This window comes from Danio rerio, chromosome 18, assembly GCF_049306965.1.
Source record: "Danio rerio strain Tuebingen ecotype United States chromosome 18, GRCz12tu, whole genome shotgun sequence".
Classification (NCBI taxonomy): domain Eukaryota; kingdom Metazoa; phylum Chordata; class Actinopteri; order Cypriniformes; family Danionidae; genus Danio; species Danio rerio.
In genome coordinates this window covers 53,395,001-53,417,174 of record NC_133193.1, presented here as the reverse complement: position 1 = coordinate 53,417,174, position 22,174 = coordinate 53,395,001, and the positions used below count along the sequence as shown (strand labels likewise).

Below are 22,174 nucleotides of genomic sequence, written 5' to 3'. Positions count from 1 at the left end.
AAGTGTTTCTGCATCAAGTCTGATTAGAACAAACACAATTAATTCATGCTGACCATCAGAGGCTGGAGATATTCACACACTGCTGACACACAAGTAAGTTTTACATGACAGGTCCCCTTTATTTAACAACCAGTACAATCTGATAACAATATTATGAATAATATGATGCACTTAATACATATAGATGGTTAATTCAAATCAATTTACAGTACAGGGCAATAGAAGGAGTCGGCTGTGGGTTAAGTGTTTCGCTCGAAAACACATCGGACAGAAACGGGGTCTACAGTTAATGGATCACCTCTGAGTGGGATCAAACCAGCTGCTTTACTGTTAAAAGCTTATAACGCGCACGCGCACACGCAGTCACATGCACACACAAACACACACACACACTGCTGGAGGACACTCATTTCAGAAAACACATTTACACAGGTAAGCAGCAGAAGTGGTGTGTGTGTTCAGAGTGAGCGTGCGTGAGTGGCTCATCCTTCAGAAGAGTGAAATTTGAATGCAAAATTGGTAAACAAGGCAATATATACACTAGCGGCCACTTTATTAGGTACACCTGGTCAACTGCTGGTTAACGCCTAATCAGCCAATCACATGGCAGCAGCTCAATGCATTTCGGCATGTAGACATGGTCAAGACGATCTGCTGCAGGTCAAAGCGAGCATCAGAATGGGGAAGAAAGGGGATTTAAGAGACTTTTAAATGTGGCCTGGTTGTTGCTGCCAGACGGGCTGCTCTGAGTATTTCAGAAACTGCTGATCTACTGGGATTTTCACGCACAACCATCTCTAGGGTTTACAGAGAATGCTCCGACAAAGAGGAAATATCCAGTGAGCGGCAGTTCTGTGGGCGCAAATGCCTTGTTGATGCCAACATGGAGAGTCTCAAAAACCCTTTTGTATGAGGAACTACTTTCTTCCACGTTGGATTCAAATCATAAGCTGACAGTTAAACAGCTGAGCGTGCATCTTTTACACTTTATACCTGTAGTGTCTGCTTTCTGCTGGCTGTATGTGGGCGGAGTAATACACAAAGGGTAAAGAGGCTGTACGGGTGCTGATATTACTTAAATTTATCACGGCTATCAGCCAATCAGAATCGAGAACCAGACAGAACTGTTGAATATATATATATATATATATATATATATATATATATATATATATATATATATATATATATATATATATATATATATATATATATATATATATATATATATATATATATATATATATATATGCAATTCATCTTTTATTATAGATATATTTTATTATCTTATATAATTATTCCCCTTTCTGTTCATAAATTATGTATATAAAATAAAATGTATCATTATTAATTAAAATAAATAGTAAATTAATTAACCAATACATAAACTTAATTTAAATTGCATTTATTCACATAAATAAAATTGCACATATTAAATAAATTATATTTATTATTATAATTCATATTATAATTTACATATATTAAATAAATCAGTAAATAAATAATAAATAAACTATACACTTATCCATAGTTAGCATTATTAAATTCCATTCCATTTTGTAATGTTATATTATATTATATTTATGAAAGGGCGGCGTTGTAGCAGAGTGGGTAGTGTTGTCACTTAACAACAAAAAGGCTGCCGGTTCGAGTCCCGGCTGGGTCAGTTGGTGTTTCTGTGTGGAGTTTGCATGTTCTCCCCGTGTTGGTGTGGGTTTCCTCCGGGTGCTCCGGTTTCCCCCACAGTCCAAACACATGCGCTATAGGGGAACTGATCAACTACACTGTCTATAGTGTATGAGTGTGTGTGAATGAGTGTGTATGGGTGTTTCAGAGTACTGGGTTAGGGCATCCGCTGTGTAAAACATATAGTTGGTGGTTCATTCTGCTGTGGCGATCCCTGATTAATAAAAAGTCGAAAATGAATGAATGAATTAAATACTTAATGAATGAACTAATAAATAAACTACATTTAAATTCTATTTATTAACCCAGACTAATGTAAACATACAAAAACCTCCAGATCTCCATTCAGTCTTAGTGCAGTAATGTTAATCCATTCATCTTACAATCTCAAACATGCTTTTATGGTAATATAATTGTACCCTAATGAACGCAGCAACACTGTTGTCAATTGTATTGTAACGTTGACACACACAAACTTGTTCTAAATTGTTCTCAAAAAGTAAAATAGTGTCTGCCAAAACCCATTTTCAGGTCTGAATTGAGTCGTCCAGTGAAGCCATCATCTGTCCACCCTCATGTCGCTCCCAACTCGCATGACCTTTTTATCAAAGTCATTGGCTATTATCAAAATGTCAAGCGCTGATCACTAGCTGTCAACTCTGCCTCTAATTTAAGTTCAGCGGAAATTTTCTTCAGTCGTGTCTCATCTCTTCTTGAGCACAAAGTGAGCCAGTCGTGCTCCCTCACAAATAGAAGAGGAGGATTATAACTTGTAAAGCAACTCAAAAGATTGCATGTAGACCTTTTTTATTTTTACACTACTATAAAATGTGACTAGTTAGTTAAAGTGAGTAAATCTGGGTATCCTTCTGGTTCGGGTCAGTTGGTGTTTCTGTGTGGAGTTTGCAAGTTCTGCAAGGTTTCCTCTGGGTGCTCCTGTTTCCCCTACAGTCCAAACACATGTGCTATAGAGGAATTGATGAACTCAATTGGATGTAGTGTATGAGTGTGTGTGTCAATGAGTGTGTACAGGTGTTTCCCAGTACTGGGTTGCGGATAAAATGGCATCTGCTGCATAAAACATATGCTGGATAAGTTGGTGGTTTATTCCGCTGTGGTGACCAGTGTTGGGTAATAACACATTACTAGTAATGCGTTTCTGTAACATTACTTTTGACAATAACTAATATTGTCACGTAGTACTTTTTAAATATGTTAACTCCGTTATAGTTTGATGCGTTTGTCCATTACTTGGTAAATTAATTCATTTTGGCTGCAGTCTAGCCCACATCTTCCTGTTTCAAGTCTAATGTAAAGCAGTGGTGGGCATTAAGACCTGGGGGAGGCTTTACAGTGTACTAGGAGATATTGTACACAGAGTTATTCTGTACTCAGATTTTCAGTTTAAATTAGTCACATTGAGTTAGTAGAGATAGCCACGCCCCTTTATTTACATATTGCCTTACACACACAAAAAAAACTATTACTGTTGACAATTTATTCTGCAGTCCAGATATACACATCAAACTTAACAGCCTTAGTAACAAGTTCTCTCACATTTTTTTCAAGTAACGTCAACTAAACACTGTAAAAGCAACATGTATGTTTGGGCGATATATTACCAAAATTCTATTTCACTATTATTCTATTTCAAATTCTATTTTTTTAATAAAATAAAATAACATAATAAATGTAATGAGACTGGCGAGGCAGTGGCGCAGTAGGTAGTGCTGTCACCTCACAGCAAGAAAATCGCTGGGTTGCTGGTTCGAGCCTCAGCTCAGTTGGCGTTTCTGTGTGGAGTTTGCATGTTCTCCCTGCCTTTGTGTGGGTTTCCTCCGGGTGCTCCGGTTTCCCCCCACAGTCCAAACACATGCGGTACAAGTGAATTGGGTAGGCTTAATTGTCCGTAGTGTATGAGTGTGTGTGTGTGAATGTGTGTATGGATGTTTCCCAGAAATGGGTTGTGGCTGAAGGGCATCCGCTGCGTAAAAACTTGCTGGATAAGTTGGCGGTTCATTCCGCTGTGGCGACCCCAGATTAATTAAGGGACTAAGCTGACAAGAAAATGAATGAATGAATGTAATAAGACCAACACCTTTTATGACATAACATCATGTTGTTTGCTAATTTTAATTTAAAGACTAATGTAAAGCGGTGGCAGGCATTAGGACCTGGGGGAGGCTGTACAATTTACTGAGAAATGTCTGGCTGAAATGTCTGAGAAAAGAGTCTGGCTGCAGATTTGCACTTGCACTTTCAGGCTTGCACTCTCGAACTTGCATGCTCAGGCAACCGCGCTTCCTCTTCAAGTTATTTACAATCGCCACCTGTGGCTGCTTGTATGAAAGTCCTTCAGTAATTTAACTTAAGGGTCTCCCTGAGGGGGAAAAAATGCAAATCGTTGCAACAAACTTCTCACCTGTAACCCTTACCTAAGTGCCTTTTTTCTAAGCGTTTCACTGTAGTTTCTGGCAATATACGGCGACGGTCACTGCAGTTGAAATAGTAACATAAACAGATCGTAACGAACCAGGAATGCTTGCCTTACAACAGCTCTGCAGTACACATCATCTGTGCTGCTTTCTTTCCGTTAAGCGAGTCGAGACGTTCCCTTATCGAGTGGATCTTGACATTATGTTTGGAGGACCTATAAAACTGGACTGGGATCATGTGCAGACTATTGAAGCTAAACTAGGATTTCACATGGATGCAAATGTACTTATCAAATGTACTTATCAATACACACACACACACACACACACACACACACACACATATATATATATATATATATATATATATATATATATATATATATATATATATATATATATATATATATATATATATATATATATATATATATATATATATATATATATATTCGCAAACAAACTGCAAACTACTTTCCGTTTATTCGTGTTTATTGCAAGTGAGGTGAGAGGAGAGAGCAGGTGTAGATGCATAGGAAGCGTGGGTGCCTGACAGCGCAAGCCTGAAGGTGCAAGTGCAACTCCGCAGCCAGACCCTTCTCAGGAATGTTGTACACAGGCTTATTCTGTACTCAGATTTGCAGTTTAAATTAGTTAGCCGCAAAGAGTTGGTTGAGATAGCCACGCCCCCTTATTTGCATGTTGCATTACACACAATTAAAAACTATTCCTGTTGACAATGGTTTATGCGGGGACGAAATATGCATCAAACTTCCCGCCCCTACATTTACTCACGTTCCTAAAGTAAAGTCGACTAATCGCTTCTTACAGTGTACGTCTTCTGCTTGAACGCCGAAGGGGGAAGAATGACAGCATTTCCCTCGGCGTTTGTTTGCAAGGATGATCTTAGCCCGAGGCGGCTAGCATTAATTAAAAAAGAACAGTGCCGGAGCAAACGCTCGTGCTGCTGAATTTGAGTTTGGGAGGAGATGTGATTTGAGATGCTAAATTCCTGCAGAATGACAGAACTGATGACTAATTCAGAGCTGTTTGTGCTGTTTTATGTAAGTTGCTGGTGGAGTTACGTAAGTCCTCTCCATCTCAGCACAAACTTGCAGCACTTTGAAGTCAAGCAGGGTTAAAGGGTATAAACACACACACACACACACACACACACACACACACACACACACACACACACACACACACACACACACACACACACACACACGTATTCCAGCACATGCAGACGTATGCTCTAAAAACACCAAGAGCGTTAATCCTCTCTGCTCTCTGATGGGTAGAGATGCTTTAATTGTGTTCGTTTTGATGTAAGCAAATGCTTCTGCAGGCAAAACTACTTGCTGATGCATCGATACAGCAAATATACACAGTGAAGACCTGCGCTTGAGTAAAAGTACAAACTTCATAATGAAATATGACCGCAAGTCCTTCTTTTCAATAATTGGAGACTCACTTAGAATGAATCATTTGAATCAGTGAATTGTTTACAGAAGATTCACTCTGAATGAATCATTTGAATCTGTAAGTTGTTTAGTGGAGATTCACTCAGACTGGATTATTTGAATCAGTAAGTTGTTTAGTGAAGATTCACTCAGAATGGATTATTTGAATACCTTAATTGTTTACTGGAAACTCATTCTGAATGAATCACTTGAATCAGTAAGTTGTTAACTAGAGACTCGTTCTGAAAGAACCCTGTGAATCAGTGAGTTGTTTACTGGAGACTTTTGAATGGATCATTTGAATAAGTGAGTTATTCACCGGAGACTCGCTCTAAACAGATCATTTGAATAAGTAAATTGTTTACTAGAGACTCAATCTAAACAGATTATTTGAATCAGTGCGTTGCATACAAGAGGCTCACTCTGAACAGATCATTTGAATCAGTGAGTTTACTGGAGATTCACTCTGAATGGATCATTTGAATCAGTGAGTTGTTAACTGGAGACTCACTCTGAATGGATCATTTGAATCAGTGAGTATTTTACTGGAGATTCACTCTGAATGGATCATTTGAATCAGCGAGTTGTTAACTGGAGACTCACTCTGAATGGGTAATTTCAGTCAGTGAGTTGTTTAGAGGAGACTCAATCTAAACAGATCATTTGAATCAGTTAGTTGTTTACTGGTGACTCACTCTGAAAGAATCATTTGAATCAGTGAGTTGTTTACTAGAGGCTCACTCTGAACAGATCATTTGAAACATTGAGTTGACTGGTGACTCACTCTGAATGACAAATTTGAATCAGTGAGTTGTTTAGAGGAGACTCAATCTAAACAGATCATTTAAATCAGTTAGTTGTTTACTGGTGACTCACTCTGAATGAATAATTTGAATCAGTGAGTTGTTTACTGGAGACTCACTCTGAATAGATCATTTGAATCAGTTAGCTGTTTACTGGAGATTCACTAAGATTGGATTATTTGAGTCAGGGAATTGTTTAATAGAAATCACTCTGAACAGATCATTTAAATCATTTAATTGTTTATTGGAGACTCACTTTGAATTGATTTAAATCCGTGAGTTGTTTAGTGGAGACTCACTCTGAATGAATCATTTGAATCCATGAGTCATTTACTGGTGACTCACTCTGAAAGAATCATTTGAATCAGTGAGTTGTTTACTAGAGACTCACTCTGAATAGATCATTTGGACAAGCGGGTTGCTAAATTACTTCAAAATAACTTTAAACTTTTTGGGGACATTTACTGGATTAAAAAAGTACAATACTGTGTTCTGTAATTTAGTGAAGTAAAATAAACCCTCTGCCCAAAATACTCAAACACTTAATAAAAGTGTCCTAAATAGTGAAGTAAATGTACTTATTTTCAGGTTTTAAGCAGAGCTTATTGTGATTTTGGATCCTCTCCCGTCACAGAAACCCTCTCTCAATGTAATAGTATAATAAAGGCATTATTTTGTATGTTTACTAGGCCATTTTCCTCTTAAGTACCATTGACTAGCTCCAAAATGTATGTGACTTCAGATTTTACTGTCCTTATGGGGACATTGGCTCCTCAAAATGAAGGCAAAACCTCTCTCTCTCTCTCTCACACACACACACACACAGGCAGTCTGCAGTCTCATTACGTGTGATGTGACCCCATTATTACGCTTCCCTCAAGTATCTTTCAGCACTGAGTGTCATCCATCAGTTAGTCCTCTAAAACAGCCACAAGAATTAAAGATTTTATCCAACATTCGCCATCTGCACATCCTCCATCCGACTGATCATCAATACTGCTTATCGTAAAGCTCCACAGCCGTCCTATATTCTCCAACACGATGAATGCATTCTCTCCCACAATGATGAGTTATTATTTTTATTTCATGTATTTTTTTCTTGTATTGTTGTTGTGTTGTTTGGGAGTAAAGTGTCATATAAATACCTGTTTGTTTATTTATTTACTTTTAATTGATCAATATAAAAACATTAAACATGGAAGAGTGTAATAACCCTGCTGTGCACGTCAGTAAATATACAAGTCTGTTTCTTGTACCTTTCTCAGACACGCATCTATTCAGCTGAAATGTGACATTGACGCTGACACACACTTGTCTTTTTTCTATGCCGTCAGCTCACTCCTAAACACACACACACACACACACACACACACACTGGAATCTTTTCATCTTGTAACCATGGCAGTTGGTAGAATACAGTAGGAATCCAGCCGATAACAAAGTGCTTACATAACTATTGCATTGCCAAGCCCGACTCCTACCTTGCACACCTCTTTCCCTTCTTCTCTGCCTCTCACTTATGTGCTCCCTTTCTATTTTTCCAACAGAATCACTCTGTGCCTATTCATGCTATGAATCACATGTATCACATGTCATAGTCAAAAGGAAAGTGCACCTATTGTATATATGAGGATACATCCAGTATCAACAGCGATCCCTCTCTCTTATTCTCCAGAAATGAGATGAATACACAAATGCTGATCAGAAAAGCAGATCCAGTGAGGGATTCATACTTACAGTCGGGATCACTAGTTGATATATATTCCAGGAGGCCTAGAAATAATGTACAGCGAACCAGAAATCAAGCAAAAAAGTGAGTCTTATATACATAACTAACATAAAGCAATGCTAATATAACTGTACTAACCTCCAACTATTCATATACTATAATCCAGCACACAACAGCGCACCAAAATACCAACGAAAAGGAAGTCTTACCTCACACAACCTATACTCAAGCGGTTATATGCAGTTGAAGTCAGAATTATTAGCACCCTTTTGATTTTTATTTTCCTTTTTAAATATTTCCCAAATGATGTTTAACAGAGCAATGAAATTTTTACAGTATGTCTGATAATATTTTTTGTTCTGGAGAAAGTCTTATTTGTTTTATTTCGGCTAGAATAAAAGCTGTTATTAATTTTTTTTAAACCATTTTTGGGACAAAATTATTAGCCCCTTTAAGCAATTTTTCCCCCCCGATAGTCTACAGAACAAACCATCATTATACAATAACTTGCCTAATTACCCTAACCTGCCTAGTTACCCTTATTAACCTAGTTAAGCCTTTTAATGTCACTTTAAGCTGTACAGAAGTGTCTTGAAGAATATCTAGTAAAATATTATTTACTGTCATCATGGCAAAGATAAAATAAATCAGTTATTAGAAATAGGTTTTTAAAACTATTATGCTTAGAAATGTGCTGAAACAATCTTCCCAGAACAGAACAGAAATTGGGGAAAAAAATAAACAGGGGCGCTAATAATTCTGACTTCAACTGTACGCTGTAAGAAATGCAGGGTTTCAGACAATATAATTAGGTTAACTTCACAGATTTAAGTGGATTGAACATCCAGCACATTTCACACTAGAAATCAAGCAAAATGTGGGTCTTACCCCCCAGAATCTACAGATAATAAACAAACCAGAGCAGTTATATTAATACTAACTATACAAGCACTAAACCAGCACATTTAGCCTCAGAACACCAAACATCAAGCAAAAATCAAGTGTTACCTTCCACAATCTATGCATAACTAATGTACCAGAGCAGTAAAATACCTATACTCATGACTAACTATACATGAACTACAAAACCAGCACACATCACCCCAAAAATAAGGCTAAAAAGGCAGTCTTACCCCAACAAACTATAAATAAGTAACATATTGAAGCGGTGATCAAACTATACTAATAACTATCAATCAGCATATGTTGCCTCAACAGAGCACTAAATATCAAGCAAAAACAAAGTCTTACCTCCCACAACCTATAAAAGTGTTGCATGCATAACTGTTGCAAACAATTTGTTTGTGTTGAATTTAAACAAACAAATTAAGTTTAGTAATGTTCAACTTAATTTGTTTGTTTAAATTCAGCCCAAATAAATTGTTTACCACCTCTTAACATAAAGAAATTGAGTAAATCCAAGGAATCATCTTTGAATAATTTTTTTCAGTGTGGAGTGGTATTATACACTGTAAGAAATGGAGGGTTTAAGTTAACTTAACACATTTAAGAGAATTGAAGATCCAGCACACGTTGCACATAAAACAATCTAGTAAAAAATGAGTCTTACTTCCCACAACCTATGCATAGTGGAGTGGTAATATACAGTGTAAGAAATGCCAGCCTGATCTCACGAGAAAAGCAAGTGTTTTACGTTTTGCCAGTTTAGTGGGTAATTTGTACGAGTTCAGTCATACGAAATTGTACGATTTTAAAAAGGAGGCGTGGCACCTAACCCCACCCCTAAACCCAACCGTCATTGGGGGATGAGCAAATCGTACTAAATGGTACGAATTAGATCATGCAAATTCATAGGAATAAGCCACCAAAGCAAAAAAGTTACGACTTGCCGTGAGATTGTGTTGGAAATGCAGGCTTTAAGTCAATTAAGCTAATTTAAGAGAATTGAACGCTCAGCACACGTTGCACAAAAAAAAATCTAGTAAAAAATGAGTCCTACTTCCCACAATCTACACATAATGAACCAACCAGAGCTGTAATGTAACTATACATGCACTAAACCAGCACATTTTGCCACAACAGCGCACCAAAATACCAACGAAAACAAAGTCTTACCTTCCACAACTTATACATACTCGAGCAGTAATATATGCTGTACGAAATGCAGGGTTCCAGACAATTTAATTAGGTTAACTTCACGAATTTAAGTGTATTGAACATCCAGCACATTTCACACCAAGAAACAAGCTAAATGTGGGTCTTACCCCCCAGAATCTACACATAATAAACAAACCAGAGCAATAATATGACTATACATGCACTAAACCAGCACATTTAGCCTCAGAACACCAAACATCAAGCAAAAATCAAGCGTTACCATCCACAATCTATACATAACTAATGTACCAGAGCAGAAAAATAACTATACTAATGACTAACTATACATGAACTATAATCCAGCACACATCACCCCAAAAATCAAGCAAAAACACAGAGTTTTACCCCAACAAACTATAAATAAATAACACAATGAAGCGGTAATCAAACTTTACTAATAACTATCAATCAGCATATGTTGCCTTAACAGAGCACTGAATATCAAGCAAAAATAAAGTCTTACCTCCCACAACCTATGCATAGTGGAGTGGTAATATACAGTGTAAGAAATGCAGGGTTTAAGTTAACTTAACACATTTAAGATAATTGAAGATCCAGCACACGTTGCACATAAAACAATCTAGTAAAAAATGAGTCTTACTTCCCACAACCTATGCATAGTGGAGTGGTAATATACAGTGTAAGAAATGCCAGCCTGATCCACCAAATATCAAGCAGTTTAACCTCCCTATACATACATATGCATACAATGGAGCGGTAACATACTGTACACTGAAGAAAATGCAGGGTTTCACACAGTTTAAGTTACCTTCACACATTTAAGTGTATTGAACATCCAGCGTATCTCACACAACCTATATCTAACAAACATATTGAAGTGGTAAAATAACTATTCATGTAGTATAAATCAGTGTATTTTGCACCAAAAACCAGGCAAAAAAGTGAGTCTAACCTTCCACAAAATACAAAAAACCAACATACTAGAGCCGTAATCAAAACTACATTATTTATTAACTATGAATCAGCATGTTTTGCTTTAACGGAGCACCAAAAATCAAGCAAAAAGTGAAATTTACATCCCACAACCTACACATAATGAACAAATATAACAATTCTAAATATACATGAACTAAACCAGCACATTTTGCCTCAACAGAGCATCGACAATCAAGCAAAAAAGCAACATACCAAAAAAGCAAAAATGTAACATACATCAGAGATGAAAACTATACTCACTAATTAACCATAAATCAGCACATTCTGCTTTAACAGAGCACCTAAAATCAAGCAAAAAGCAAGTCTTACCTCACACAACCTATAAATAAGTGACATAATGAAGTGGTAAAATAACTAAACTAACTACTGACTATATATGAACCATAAATCAACATATTTTGCACCAAAAATCAAGCAAAAAAGTGAGTCTTACCTCACACAACCTATAAATAAGTTACATAATGGAGCGGTAATCAAAACTAGACTAACTATTAATTATAAATCAGCACATTTTGCCTCAACGGAGAACCAAAAATCAAGCAAAAAGCAAAGTCTTACTTCCACAACCTATATAAATAACATACAGGAGCGGTAATATAACAATACCCTCTACTGACTACACATGCACCGTAAACCAGCATATTTTGCACCAAAAATCAGGCAAAATAGTAAGCCTTACCTCCCACAATCGACAAAGAAGTAACATAATGAAGCGGTAATCAAACTATATACTAACTATTATCTATATAAACAAGCTCATTTTCCTTAACAGCGCACCAAAAATCCAGCAAAAAGCAAGTCTTACCTCACACAACCTTTATGTACCGAACATACTGAAGTGGTAAAATAACAATACTAACTACTGACTATAGATTAACCATTCCCAGAGACGGGTTGTGGCTGGAAGGGCATTCGCTGCGTAAAAAAAATTAAATGTGCTGGATAAGTTGGCGGTTCATTCCGCTGTGGCGACCCAGATTAATAAAGGGACTAAGCCGACAAGAAAATGAATATATATGCACCATAAACCAGCATATTTTGCACCCAAAATCAGGCAAAAAAGTGAATCTAACTTCATACAATCAAACTAGACTAACTATTAACTATAAATCAGCACATTTTGCCTCATCGGAGAACCAAAAAACAAGCAAAAAGCAAAGTCTTACCTTCCACAACCAAAATAAATAACATACAGGAGCGGTAATATAACAATACCCTCTACTGACTACACATGCACCGTAAACCAGCATATTTTGCACCCAAAATCAGGCAAAAAAGTGAATCTAACCTCCTACAACCTTTACATAAGTAACATAAGAAGCGGTAATCAAACTAGACTAACTATTAACTGTAAATCAGCACATTCTGCCTAAACGGAGCACCAAATATCAAACAGTCTAACCTCCCTATACATACATATGCATACAATGGAACGGTAACATACTGTACACTGTAGAAAATGCAGGATTTCACACAGTTTGATTAAGTTACCTTCACACATTTAAGTGTATTGAACATCCAGAACATTTCACACCAATAAACAAGCAAAATGTGAGTCTTACCCCCAGAATCTACACATAATTAACACACCAGAGCGCTAAACCAGCACATTTTGCCTCAACAGCGCACCAAAAATCAGCAAAAAGTGAGTCTTACCTCCCACAACCATTAAATAAGTAACATAACAGACAGATAATCAAACTATATGCTAACTATTATCTATAAATAAGCTCATTTTCCTCAACAGCGCACCAAAAATCCAGCAAAAAACAAGTCTTACCTCACACAACCTTTACATAACCAACAGAGCAGAGTGGCGATCAAACTATACTAGCAACCAACTGCACACACTCTTCAAACCAGCACATTTAGTCTCAAAATCACAGCAAAAAATAAGACATCCAGCAATAACCCTCGAGTCTTACCTCCCGCAGTTCATGTGCCACATCTTTCAGCTCTTTGAGGATTCCTTCCAGCTGCTGGATCACCATCTTCATGTGGCTGCGGATCTGCTCTCTCTGACTGGGGGTCTCAGAGGGTTCCCGGGCTGGAGCTCGGCTCTGGGACATCCTTCAAAAGCTGCTCACGGGCCGGGGTGCGGAGCGCTGAGGGCAGGGCCGGGCCGAGCCACCATCCATGTCTGGGGCCTCCGGGAGCCGCAGTGCTACTGATCCGATCTGGGGCTCGGGCCGCGCGGGAAGGCTTCAACATCTTAAAACACGCCTGGGTCTGGGGTCAAGCCTCTTCTTGCTGTGTATTTGGGGGCATTTCGGAGCTCCAGACGCAGAGGGAACGGAAGATGCTGGAGTCATTAGATCCAAATACACACCAAACTCCACTGAAATGGGCGAGTTTCACTGATGCATGTTTGTCGGGGGGCTTTAGAGATGCGTTTGCATTGATTAACACTGCCGTCTCTGATGGAGAACTCCTCGGTCGTGCGAAGGCATGATGAGTGTCAGAAGATGATCCTCATGATGTGAGAATGGGCTTTCATAAAAATCCAATGCATGGAGGAAAGAAGGAAACTCCCCGAAGCTGCCTTGGAGTCATAGGATGACTGATTAGTGTTGCTTTAAAAATAAAATACGATATATTTAGTCCTTTGGATTCCAAAAAAAGCGGAGAAGAAAAGGTCACATATTCCACTCGTCCTTGAACTCTTTCTGTAAAATAGAAAAGAGGAGAGGAGCATGTTAGCGCCATCACAAAAACAGTGTGTGCTTTCATTTAAAGGGATATTCATTCATTCATTTTCAGCTTAGTCCCTTTATTAATCTGGGGTCGCCACAGTGGAATGAACCGCCAACTATTCCAGCATATGTTTCACACAGCGGATGCCCTTCCAGCTGCAACCTATCACTAGGAAACACCCATACACACTCAACCACACACATACACTACGGACAATTCACCACATGGGCGATGCAGTGGCGCAGTAGGTAGTGCTGTCGCCTCACAGCAAGAAGGTCGCTGGTTCGAACCTCGACTAAGTAGGCGTTTCCCCCACAGCCCAAAGACATGTGGCACAGGTGAGTTGGGCAGGCTAAATTGTGTGTGTGTGTGAATGTGTGTGTGGATGTTTCCCAGAGATGGGTTGCGTAAAAACTTGCAGGATAAGTTGGCGGTTCATTCCGCTGTGGCGACCCTGGATTAATAAGCCTTATTGTTTATTTCATGAATTCATTCATTCATTTTCTTGTCAGCTTAGTCCCTTTATTAATCTGGGGTCGCCACAGTGGAATGAACCGCTAACTATTCCAGCATATGTTTCACACAGCGGATGCCCTTCCAGCTGCAACCCATCACTGGGAAACATCCATACACACTCAACCACACACATACACTACGGAAAATTCAGCTTATCCAATTCACCACATGGGCGATGCAGTGGCGCAGTAGGTAGTGCTGTCGCCTCACAGCAAGAAGGTCGCTGGTTCGAACCTCGACTCAGTTGGCGTTTCCCCCACAGTCCAAAGACATGTGGCACAGGTGAATTGGGTAGGCTAAATTGTCCGTAGTGTATGAGTGTGTGTGTGTGAATGTGTGTGTGGATGTTTCCCAGAGATGGGTTGCGTAAAAACTTGCAGGATAAGTTGGCGGTTCATTCCGCTGTGGCAACCCTGGATTAATAAGCCTTATTGTTTATTTTATGAATTCATTCATTCATTTTCTTGTCAGCTTAGTCTCTTTATTAATCTGGGGTCGCCACAGTGGAATGAACCGCCAACTATTCCAGCATATGTTTCACACAGCGGATGACCTTCCAGCTGCAACCCATCACTGGGAAACATCCATACACACTCAACCACACACATACACTACGGACAATTCACCACATGGGCGATGCAGTGGCGCAGTAGGTAGTGCTGTCGCCTCACAGCAAGAAGGTCGCTGGTTCGAACCTTGACTCAGTTGGCGTTTCCCCCACAGTCCAAAGACATGTGGCACAGGTGAGTTGGATAGGCTAAATTGTGTGTGTGTGTGAATGTGTGTGTGGATGTTTCCCAGAGATGGGTTGCTGGATAAGTTGGCGGTTCATTCCGCTGTGGCGACCCTGGATTAATAAGCCGACAAGATAATGAATGAATGAATTCACCACATATTCTCGGGGAATCCGGAGCACCCGGAAGAAACCAACACGAACATGGGGAGAACATGCAAACTCCACATAGAAATGCCTAGCCAAGGCTCGAACCAGCGACCTTCTTGCTGAAAGGTGACAGCACTATCTACTGCATCACCGATTTAAAGGGATAGTTCATTAAAAAATGAACATTTATTCACCAAATACTGACATTTTCAGGAGAAAGCTGACTCCCAATGTAGGAAGAACACACAGAATTCCAAATATCATCATGTGTGTTCATCAGAAAATCTCTCAAGTCTGAGTATGTGCTGTCATTTCAGTGTGAACGATCCCTTTAATGTGCGAACACACACGTGTGTGTGCATGTGTGTGTGTGTGTGTTTGTCCTTGCACATTTGTGCATGTCTGAAATGATCAACCAAGGCAACCGACTAATGCTGTCAGAGCGGCTGGCAAAGCCGCAACTACACTTACGATAAGTGTTGTGATGAACGTTTCACACGTAACCCCCCGCGGGGTGTCAGACAGAACGCCGTATCCTCTCCATCAGGTCAGAGACACATTTCACACCCATTTCATTAGTGAGGGATCTCAATCTACATCCCTGTGACGCTCTGCAGAACCCAGGATGAGATTGAGTTCTCCAAAAGTCATCCGATGAGCTCCACGTTCCTAAATCTCCAGGACGAGACTAAAACTAGCCCCAATTGTCAATCGTTCACCTGGAAGACATGAAGGACAGCGATTCACCTGCTAACATCATTTCTGTTTGCATCTCCCTCGACTTCACACACACATCATCTTCACAATCAAGCTCCAGTTTACCACATCAAATCAATTACAGCACACAGAGAGAGAGAGACGGAGAAGAGAACAGATACACACCAAAAATCCAACGGCCGCTGGAAACACACACTTCACACACAGCGGTCTCTCACACACTCTCTGAAAAGTGCGTGCAGGTTTGCCTTTCCTTTCCTCCCGGGGAATCAATGGGAATTCAGTTCTCGGCTTTAGATCATCCTGCCTCGTTTTGTTGCCGCGTCAGTCACACACACGCACACCGTCTTCCTCCCAATCACCACACACACACACACTCTTTAATGTCTTCCCTTTTCTCTGTCCACGCAGTCACACTCGCCCACAGTCAGAAGGAGGGTTCATTCAGAGCTGTCCTTCAGAGAGAAAGTGAAGCGGCGGCGGAAGCAGGACAATCAGACATCGCTCCCACTACTCTTTCATTCCCGATCGGCAGCCTTGGAATCCTGAGGATGCTCTTGTTGCTGCGGCGACCACCAGCTTCCGATTCCAGCTCTCCGGTGATGCTGCTGTGGAACAGACACCTCCTGTCGCCGTGACGACAGACTCTGACTGAGAGAGAGATGCTGCTGATTCGAGACCCTGTGGAAACACACACACACACACCCGTCTCTCTCTTTTTTTTCTCTCTCTCTCTTTCTGCCAGATGGAGGGAGGAAGAGGCTGGAGTTTATGGACAGGCTTTGGCTGCTCGCGGAGACGGCTCTGTGATGCTGGGGTGGGGAGGGACCGCGAGCTTTAAAGAGACAGTAGCGAGATTCACACTGTAATTCTATCTCTTTCATGTCCGTTTATTCATAGCCCTCCATTTTATTTATGGCCACAGATCCTACATTCTCCTGATACACGTTTTAGACGCCGTACTAAACAGCAAACGTGATTATAAAGACGGCATCCTCATGAAGCAGGCTTGTTTTTAAAGAAAATGTCTTATTATTTTGAATCTATGAGTGATTATATCTCTTTCATGCGTCTTTTTCTTCCATTTATTTATATCCCTTCATTCTTATAGTCCTACATTCTCCCAATATATGTTATAAAGCTTATTCTAACATGTTTGTAAGGATGGCATTATACCATTACCATCAAGCCTAAGGTTAGTGATGCTTGCTTCCTCTAAAAAAATATCATTATTTATAAATGCATCAATAATATGTATGATATGTGGGCTGTGTAGAGATGAATCCTCTCAGTTTATTTACTACATTTAGTTTAGTTTATGGGACAAAAATGTTGTCTGGCATATTTAGCACACAAATGATTTAATGATGAGATTCTACTTAAAGAGACGGCGCACAAGCGCATGATAAATCTGTCAATATTTACACTCCCTTTGCTTGTTTCAAATGTTGTCTATCATATCATATATTTAATTTACAGTTGAAGTCAGAATTATTCACCCCCCTGTTTATTTTTGTCCTTAATTTCTGTGTAACAGAGAGCAGATTATTTTAACACATTTCTAATCATAATAGTGTTAATAACTCATCTCTAATTACTGATTTATTTTCTCTTTGCCATGATGACAGTAAATAATATTAGACTAGATATTCTTCAAGACACTTCTATACAGCTTAAAGTGACATTTAAAGGCTACACTAGGTTAATTAGGTTAATAAGGCAAAGTTCTTGTCTAATGATGGTTTGTTCTGTAGACTATTGAAAATAAAAAAACAGCTTAAACGGGCTAATAGTATTGACCTTAAAATGGTGTTTTAAAAATTTGAAACTGCTTTTATTCTAGCCAAACTAAAATAAATAAGACTTTCTCTAGAAGAAAAAATATTATCGGACATACTGTGAAAATTTCCTTGCTCTGTTAAACATCATTTAGGAAATATTTAAAGAAAAAAAATTTAAAAGGGGGCTAATAATTCTGACTTTAACTGTATGTGTGTGTGTGTGTGTGTGTGTGTGTGTGTGTGTGTGTGTGTGTGTTTGTGTAAAAATATTTATTCAGAATCAGAATTTGCGAAGGGAAACAATTTTAGGCTTGACTGTATATTTAATATATAAAAATAAATAAATATTTTCTCAAAAATATGCATTAATGTATTGAAATACACCAGAGCTTCACGATATTAAAAAATGACATTGCGATATTTAGTTTTGCTGCAATATATATTGTGATATTCATTCATTCATTTTCTTTCGGCTTAGTCCCTTATTTATCATGGATTGTGCTCATTAATTATGCTAACCACTGAGCCAGTGTGCTGCCTGTATTGCGATATGCATATAAAATTTCACCAGATGATTTAAATTGCTCTATTTATAAATATTTCATTAATTTAGTATTCTATGCAGTGTATCTGCATAAAGTATAACTAATAAGCAAAAACATAAATAAATAAATAACCAAACAGTGCTTTCTGTCAAGCAGAAATTGAACAATCACATTTAAAAGATCATGTTTATCATTGTATAAATATTTGAATATTTTTTAATAATAATATCTTCCTCTTTTAATCTTTAATAAATAACCTAATCCAGTAATGTGACTATTGGAGATGCACACATTGCAATATCGATGCTCAAACTATTTATTGTTCAACAGAAATTACATATACACAGAACACATACAGCTGAAGTCAGATTTATAAGCCCTCCTTTACACTGAACACAAATTATTCAGAGATGACTGCTTGGATTTACTCAAAAAAAAATTTTAAGTTAAGTGATTGTAAACAATTTATTTGTGTTGAATTTAAAGAAACAAATTAAGTTGAACATTATTAAACTTATTTTTTTGTTTAAATTCAACACAAATAAATTGTTTGCAACGATTCTGCATGCAACACTTTATTCAGTGTACTTTTCCCCCCAATTTCTGTTTAATAGGGAGAAGATTTCTAATCATAATATTTTTAATAACTCATTTCAAACATCTGATTTCTTTTCTCTTTGCCATGATGACAGCACATAATATTAGACTAGATATTCTTCAAGACACTAGTGTTCAGCTTAAAGTGACATGTAAAGGCTTCACTAGGGTAATTAGGGTAAAGTTAGGGTAATTAGGCAAGTCATTGTATAACAGTGGTTTGCTCTGGAGACAATCCAACACTAATATTGCTTAAAAGGGTAATAATATTGACCTTAAAATGACTTTAAAACAATTAAAAACTGCTTTTATTCTAGCCCAAATAAAACAAATAAGACTTTCTCCAGAAGAAAGAAATATAATAGGAAATACTGTGAGAAATTCCTGAATCTGTTCAACATCATTTGGGAAATATAAAAAAAAAATAATTACAGGAGGGTGAATAATGTTGACTTTTATCGTGAAAACAAACTTATATTTTGGATGTGATTAATCTTTGGCCGGCAATACATTTCTGTTAAACCAGACAGAAAACACTGAAAACGTATTAGTGAAGCGTCTGTAAATAAGCCTGAAGCTGGAGTTGGCACCCCTGATGGGAGGGTTACTGTAGTTAGCATGTTCGCTCACACTCTCCAACAAATTGAGCAAATGATGCCGAGTAAAATATTCCCTTTTGCATCTTCCTCTTTGATCAATAAAACATTTCCGCCCTTAAAAACTCAGCACATTAATACAATATACACATTTGGCTTCAAACATGTGTTTAGATTGTGCACACTGTGTTTTTAGGGCACTGTGTTGACTTTGCTCTTTGTGTTTTCTCTTCTCTGTAATTAATTCAGCTCAAACCACTTTATCAGTACTTATTGCAGTTTCTAGATGCTTGTTAATTATATATTTTAATTGTAAGAAATGTAAGATCCTTAAATATATATGTATATGGGTCAAAAATAATGATGGTCTATATAAAGTATGTATAGACTCACCGGCCACTTTATTAGGTACACCTTCCTAGTACCGGGTTGGCCGCACTTTTGCCTTCAGATCTGCCTTAATCCTTCATGGCAGAGATTCAACAAGCTCCTGGAAATATTCCTCAGAGATTTTGCTCCATATTGTCATGATAGCATCACACAGTTGCTGCAGATTTGTCGGCTGCACATCCATGATGCCAATCTCCCGTTCCACCACATCCCAAAGCTGCTCTATTGGATTGAGCTCTGGTGACTGTGGAGGACATTTGAGTACAGTGAACTCATCGTCATGTTCACCAGTCTGAGATGATTGAGCTTTATGACATGCTGCGTTATCCTGCTGGAAGTAGCCATCAGAAGATGGAGACACTGTGCTCATAAAGGGATGGACATGGTCAGCAGCAATACTCAGGTAGGCTGTGGCGTTGATGCTCAATTGGTACTAATGGACCCAAAGAAAATCTCCCCCACACCATTACACCACCACCACCAGCCTGAACCGCTGATACAAGGCAGGATGATCCATGCTTTCATGCTGTTGAGGCCAAATTGTGAGCCGAGCATCTGAATGTGTCAGCAGAAATGGAGACTCATCAGAGCAGCAACGTTTCTCCAATCTTCTATTGTCCAGTTTTGGTGAGTCTGTGTGAATTGTAGCCTCAGTTTCCTGTTCTTAGCTGACAGGAGCGGCACCCGGTGTGCTCTTCTGCTGCTGTAGCCCATCCGCCTCAAGGTTGGACGTGTTGTGTGTTCAGAGATGCTCTTCTGCAGAGCTCGGTTGTAACGAGTGCTTATTTGAGTTACTGTTGCCTTTCTATCAGCTGGAACCAGTCTGGCCATTCTCCTCTGACCTCTGGCATCCACAAGCCCACAGAACTGCCGCTTACTGGATATTTCCTCTTTGTCAGAGCATTCTCTGTAAACCCTAGAGATGGTCGTGCGTGGAAATCCCAGTAGATCAGCAGTTTCTGAAATACTCAGAGCAGCCCGTCTGGCAGCAACAACCATGCCACATTCAAAGTCTCTTAAATCCCCTTTCTTCCCCATTCTGATGCTCGCTTTGACCTGCAGCAGATCGTCTTGATCATGTCTACATGCCGAAATGCAGCTGCCATGTGATTGGCTGATTAGACATTTGCATTAACAAACAGCTGGACAGCTGTACCTAATAAAGTGGCCGCTGAGTGAACATCACCCACATTGAGCCGATTGTGCATCATCTCCATCTCTGTTGGAGACGTCAGTGTCAGTATGGTTAAACACTGTAGCATTTATTATAAATGACTATAGTGTATTTTCATGTCTGATGACTGATCTGGCAGCAGATATCGCAGCCTCTGCTCCTCTTTACCTTGCACTGTATTGCTAACATGTAGTATTATTTATTTAGGACATGCGTTTCCTCCTTCTGACTCCAATGCCTGATTATTAAACTGTTAAAGTGACCAGAATTAAATGAAATAATCTTCAGAATAATGTGATGTGTTCTTTGCATGCATTATTATATTATATTGTCATTCTGGCATCATATAAGTGGTATAAAATGCTCTTCGACTGGCAGTAATGTTGTATATTGCGATGTATTTTGGTGCAATATATCATACAACAAACTATAGAGTGTGTGTGTGTGTGTGTGTGTTACTGTATGTATTGAGATGCAGGTTAATTAAGGGCCGATTGATCCTCAGCTGAAGAGCGTGATGGCTGATTCTGCCTCCACTACAGCAGACGTGTCCCGCAGGCAGTGTGCTCAGCGCCTCTGTGAAATCAGATTATCTACAGTAATGCTCCGGGTGCTGGAACTCGCTTATACGTGAAGCCAGCGAGTGTGTGTGTGTGTGTGTGTGTGTGTGTGTGCATTCACATGTAGGGTTAGAGCGAGTGTTTGTGTGTGTGTGGGTGAGTTTATGAGTGTGTAGGATCATGTGTAGGGTTACAGTGTGTAGATCTGGTGTGTGGGTCTGGAGTGTGTGTGTTTATCTGTGTGTGGGTGAGCGAATGAGTGATACGTTCATATGTAGGGTTACAGCAAGTGTGTGTGGATTTGGTGTTTGTGGGTCTGGTGTGTGTGTGTGTGTGGGGGGGGGGGGGTCTGGTGTGTGTGAGAGTGTGTGTGTGGATCTGGTGTGTGTGTATCTGGTGTGAGTGTATGTAAGTGGGTGTGCGGATCTGGTGTGTGCGAGTAGGTCTGGTGTGTGTGTGTGTATCTGGTTTGTGTAGATCAGGTGTGTGTGTGTGTGAACAGTACATCTAGTGTGTGTGTGAGTGTG

General features: G+C 39.0%; 1 protein-coding gene across 3 annotated transcripts in view; it reads right to left on the bottom strand.

Annotated features, from left to right (window-relative positions):
- insyn1 (inhibitory synaptic factor 1) overlaps nucleotides 1-16,657 on the bottom strand; it is an 80,944-nt gene extending 64,287 nt beyond the window's left edge. The window contains exons 1-3 of one of the 3 annotated variants that reach the window (XM_073928697.1): nucleotides 16,170-16,657; nucleotides 15,759-16,006; nucleotides 13,120-13,860 (exon numbers count right to left, since the gene is read on the bottom strand). In XM_073928697.1, the coding sequence (XP_073784798.1) occupies nucleotides 13,120-13,263 (144 nt within the window). In that variant the 5' untranslated portion in view covers nucleotides 13,264-13,860; nucleotides 15,759-16,006; nucleotides 16,170-16,657. 3 annotated transcript variants of the gene reach the window in all.
- Between the last annotated feature and the right edge of the window lie 5,517 nt (nucleotides 16,658-22,174).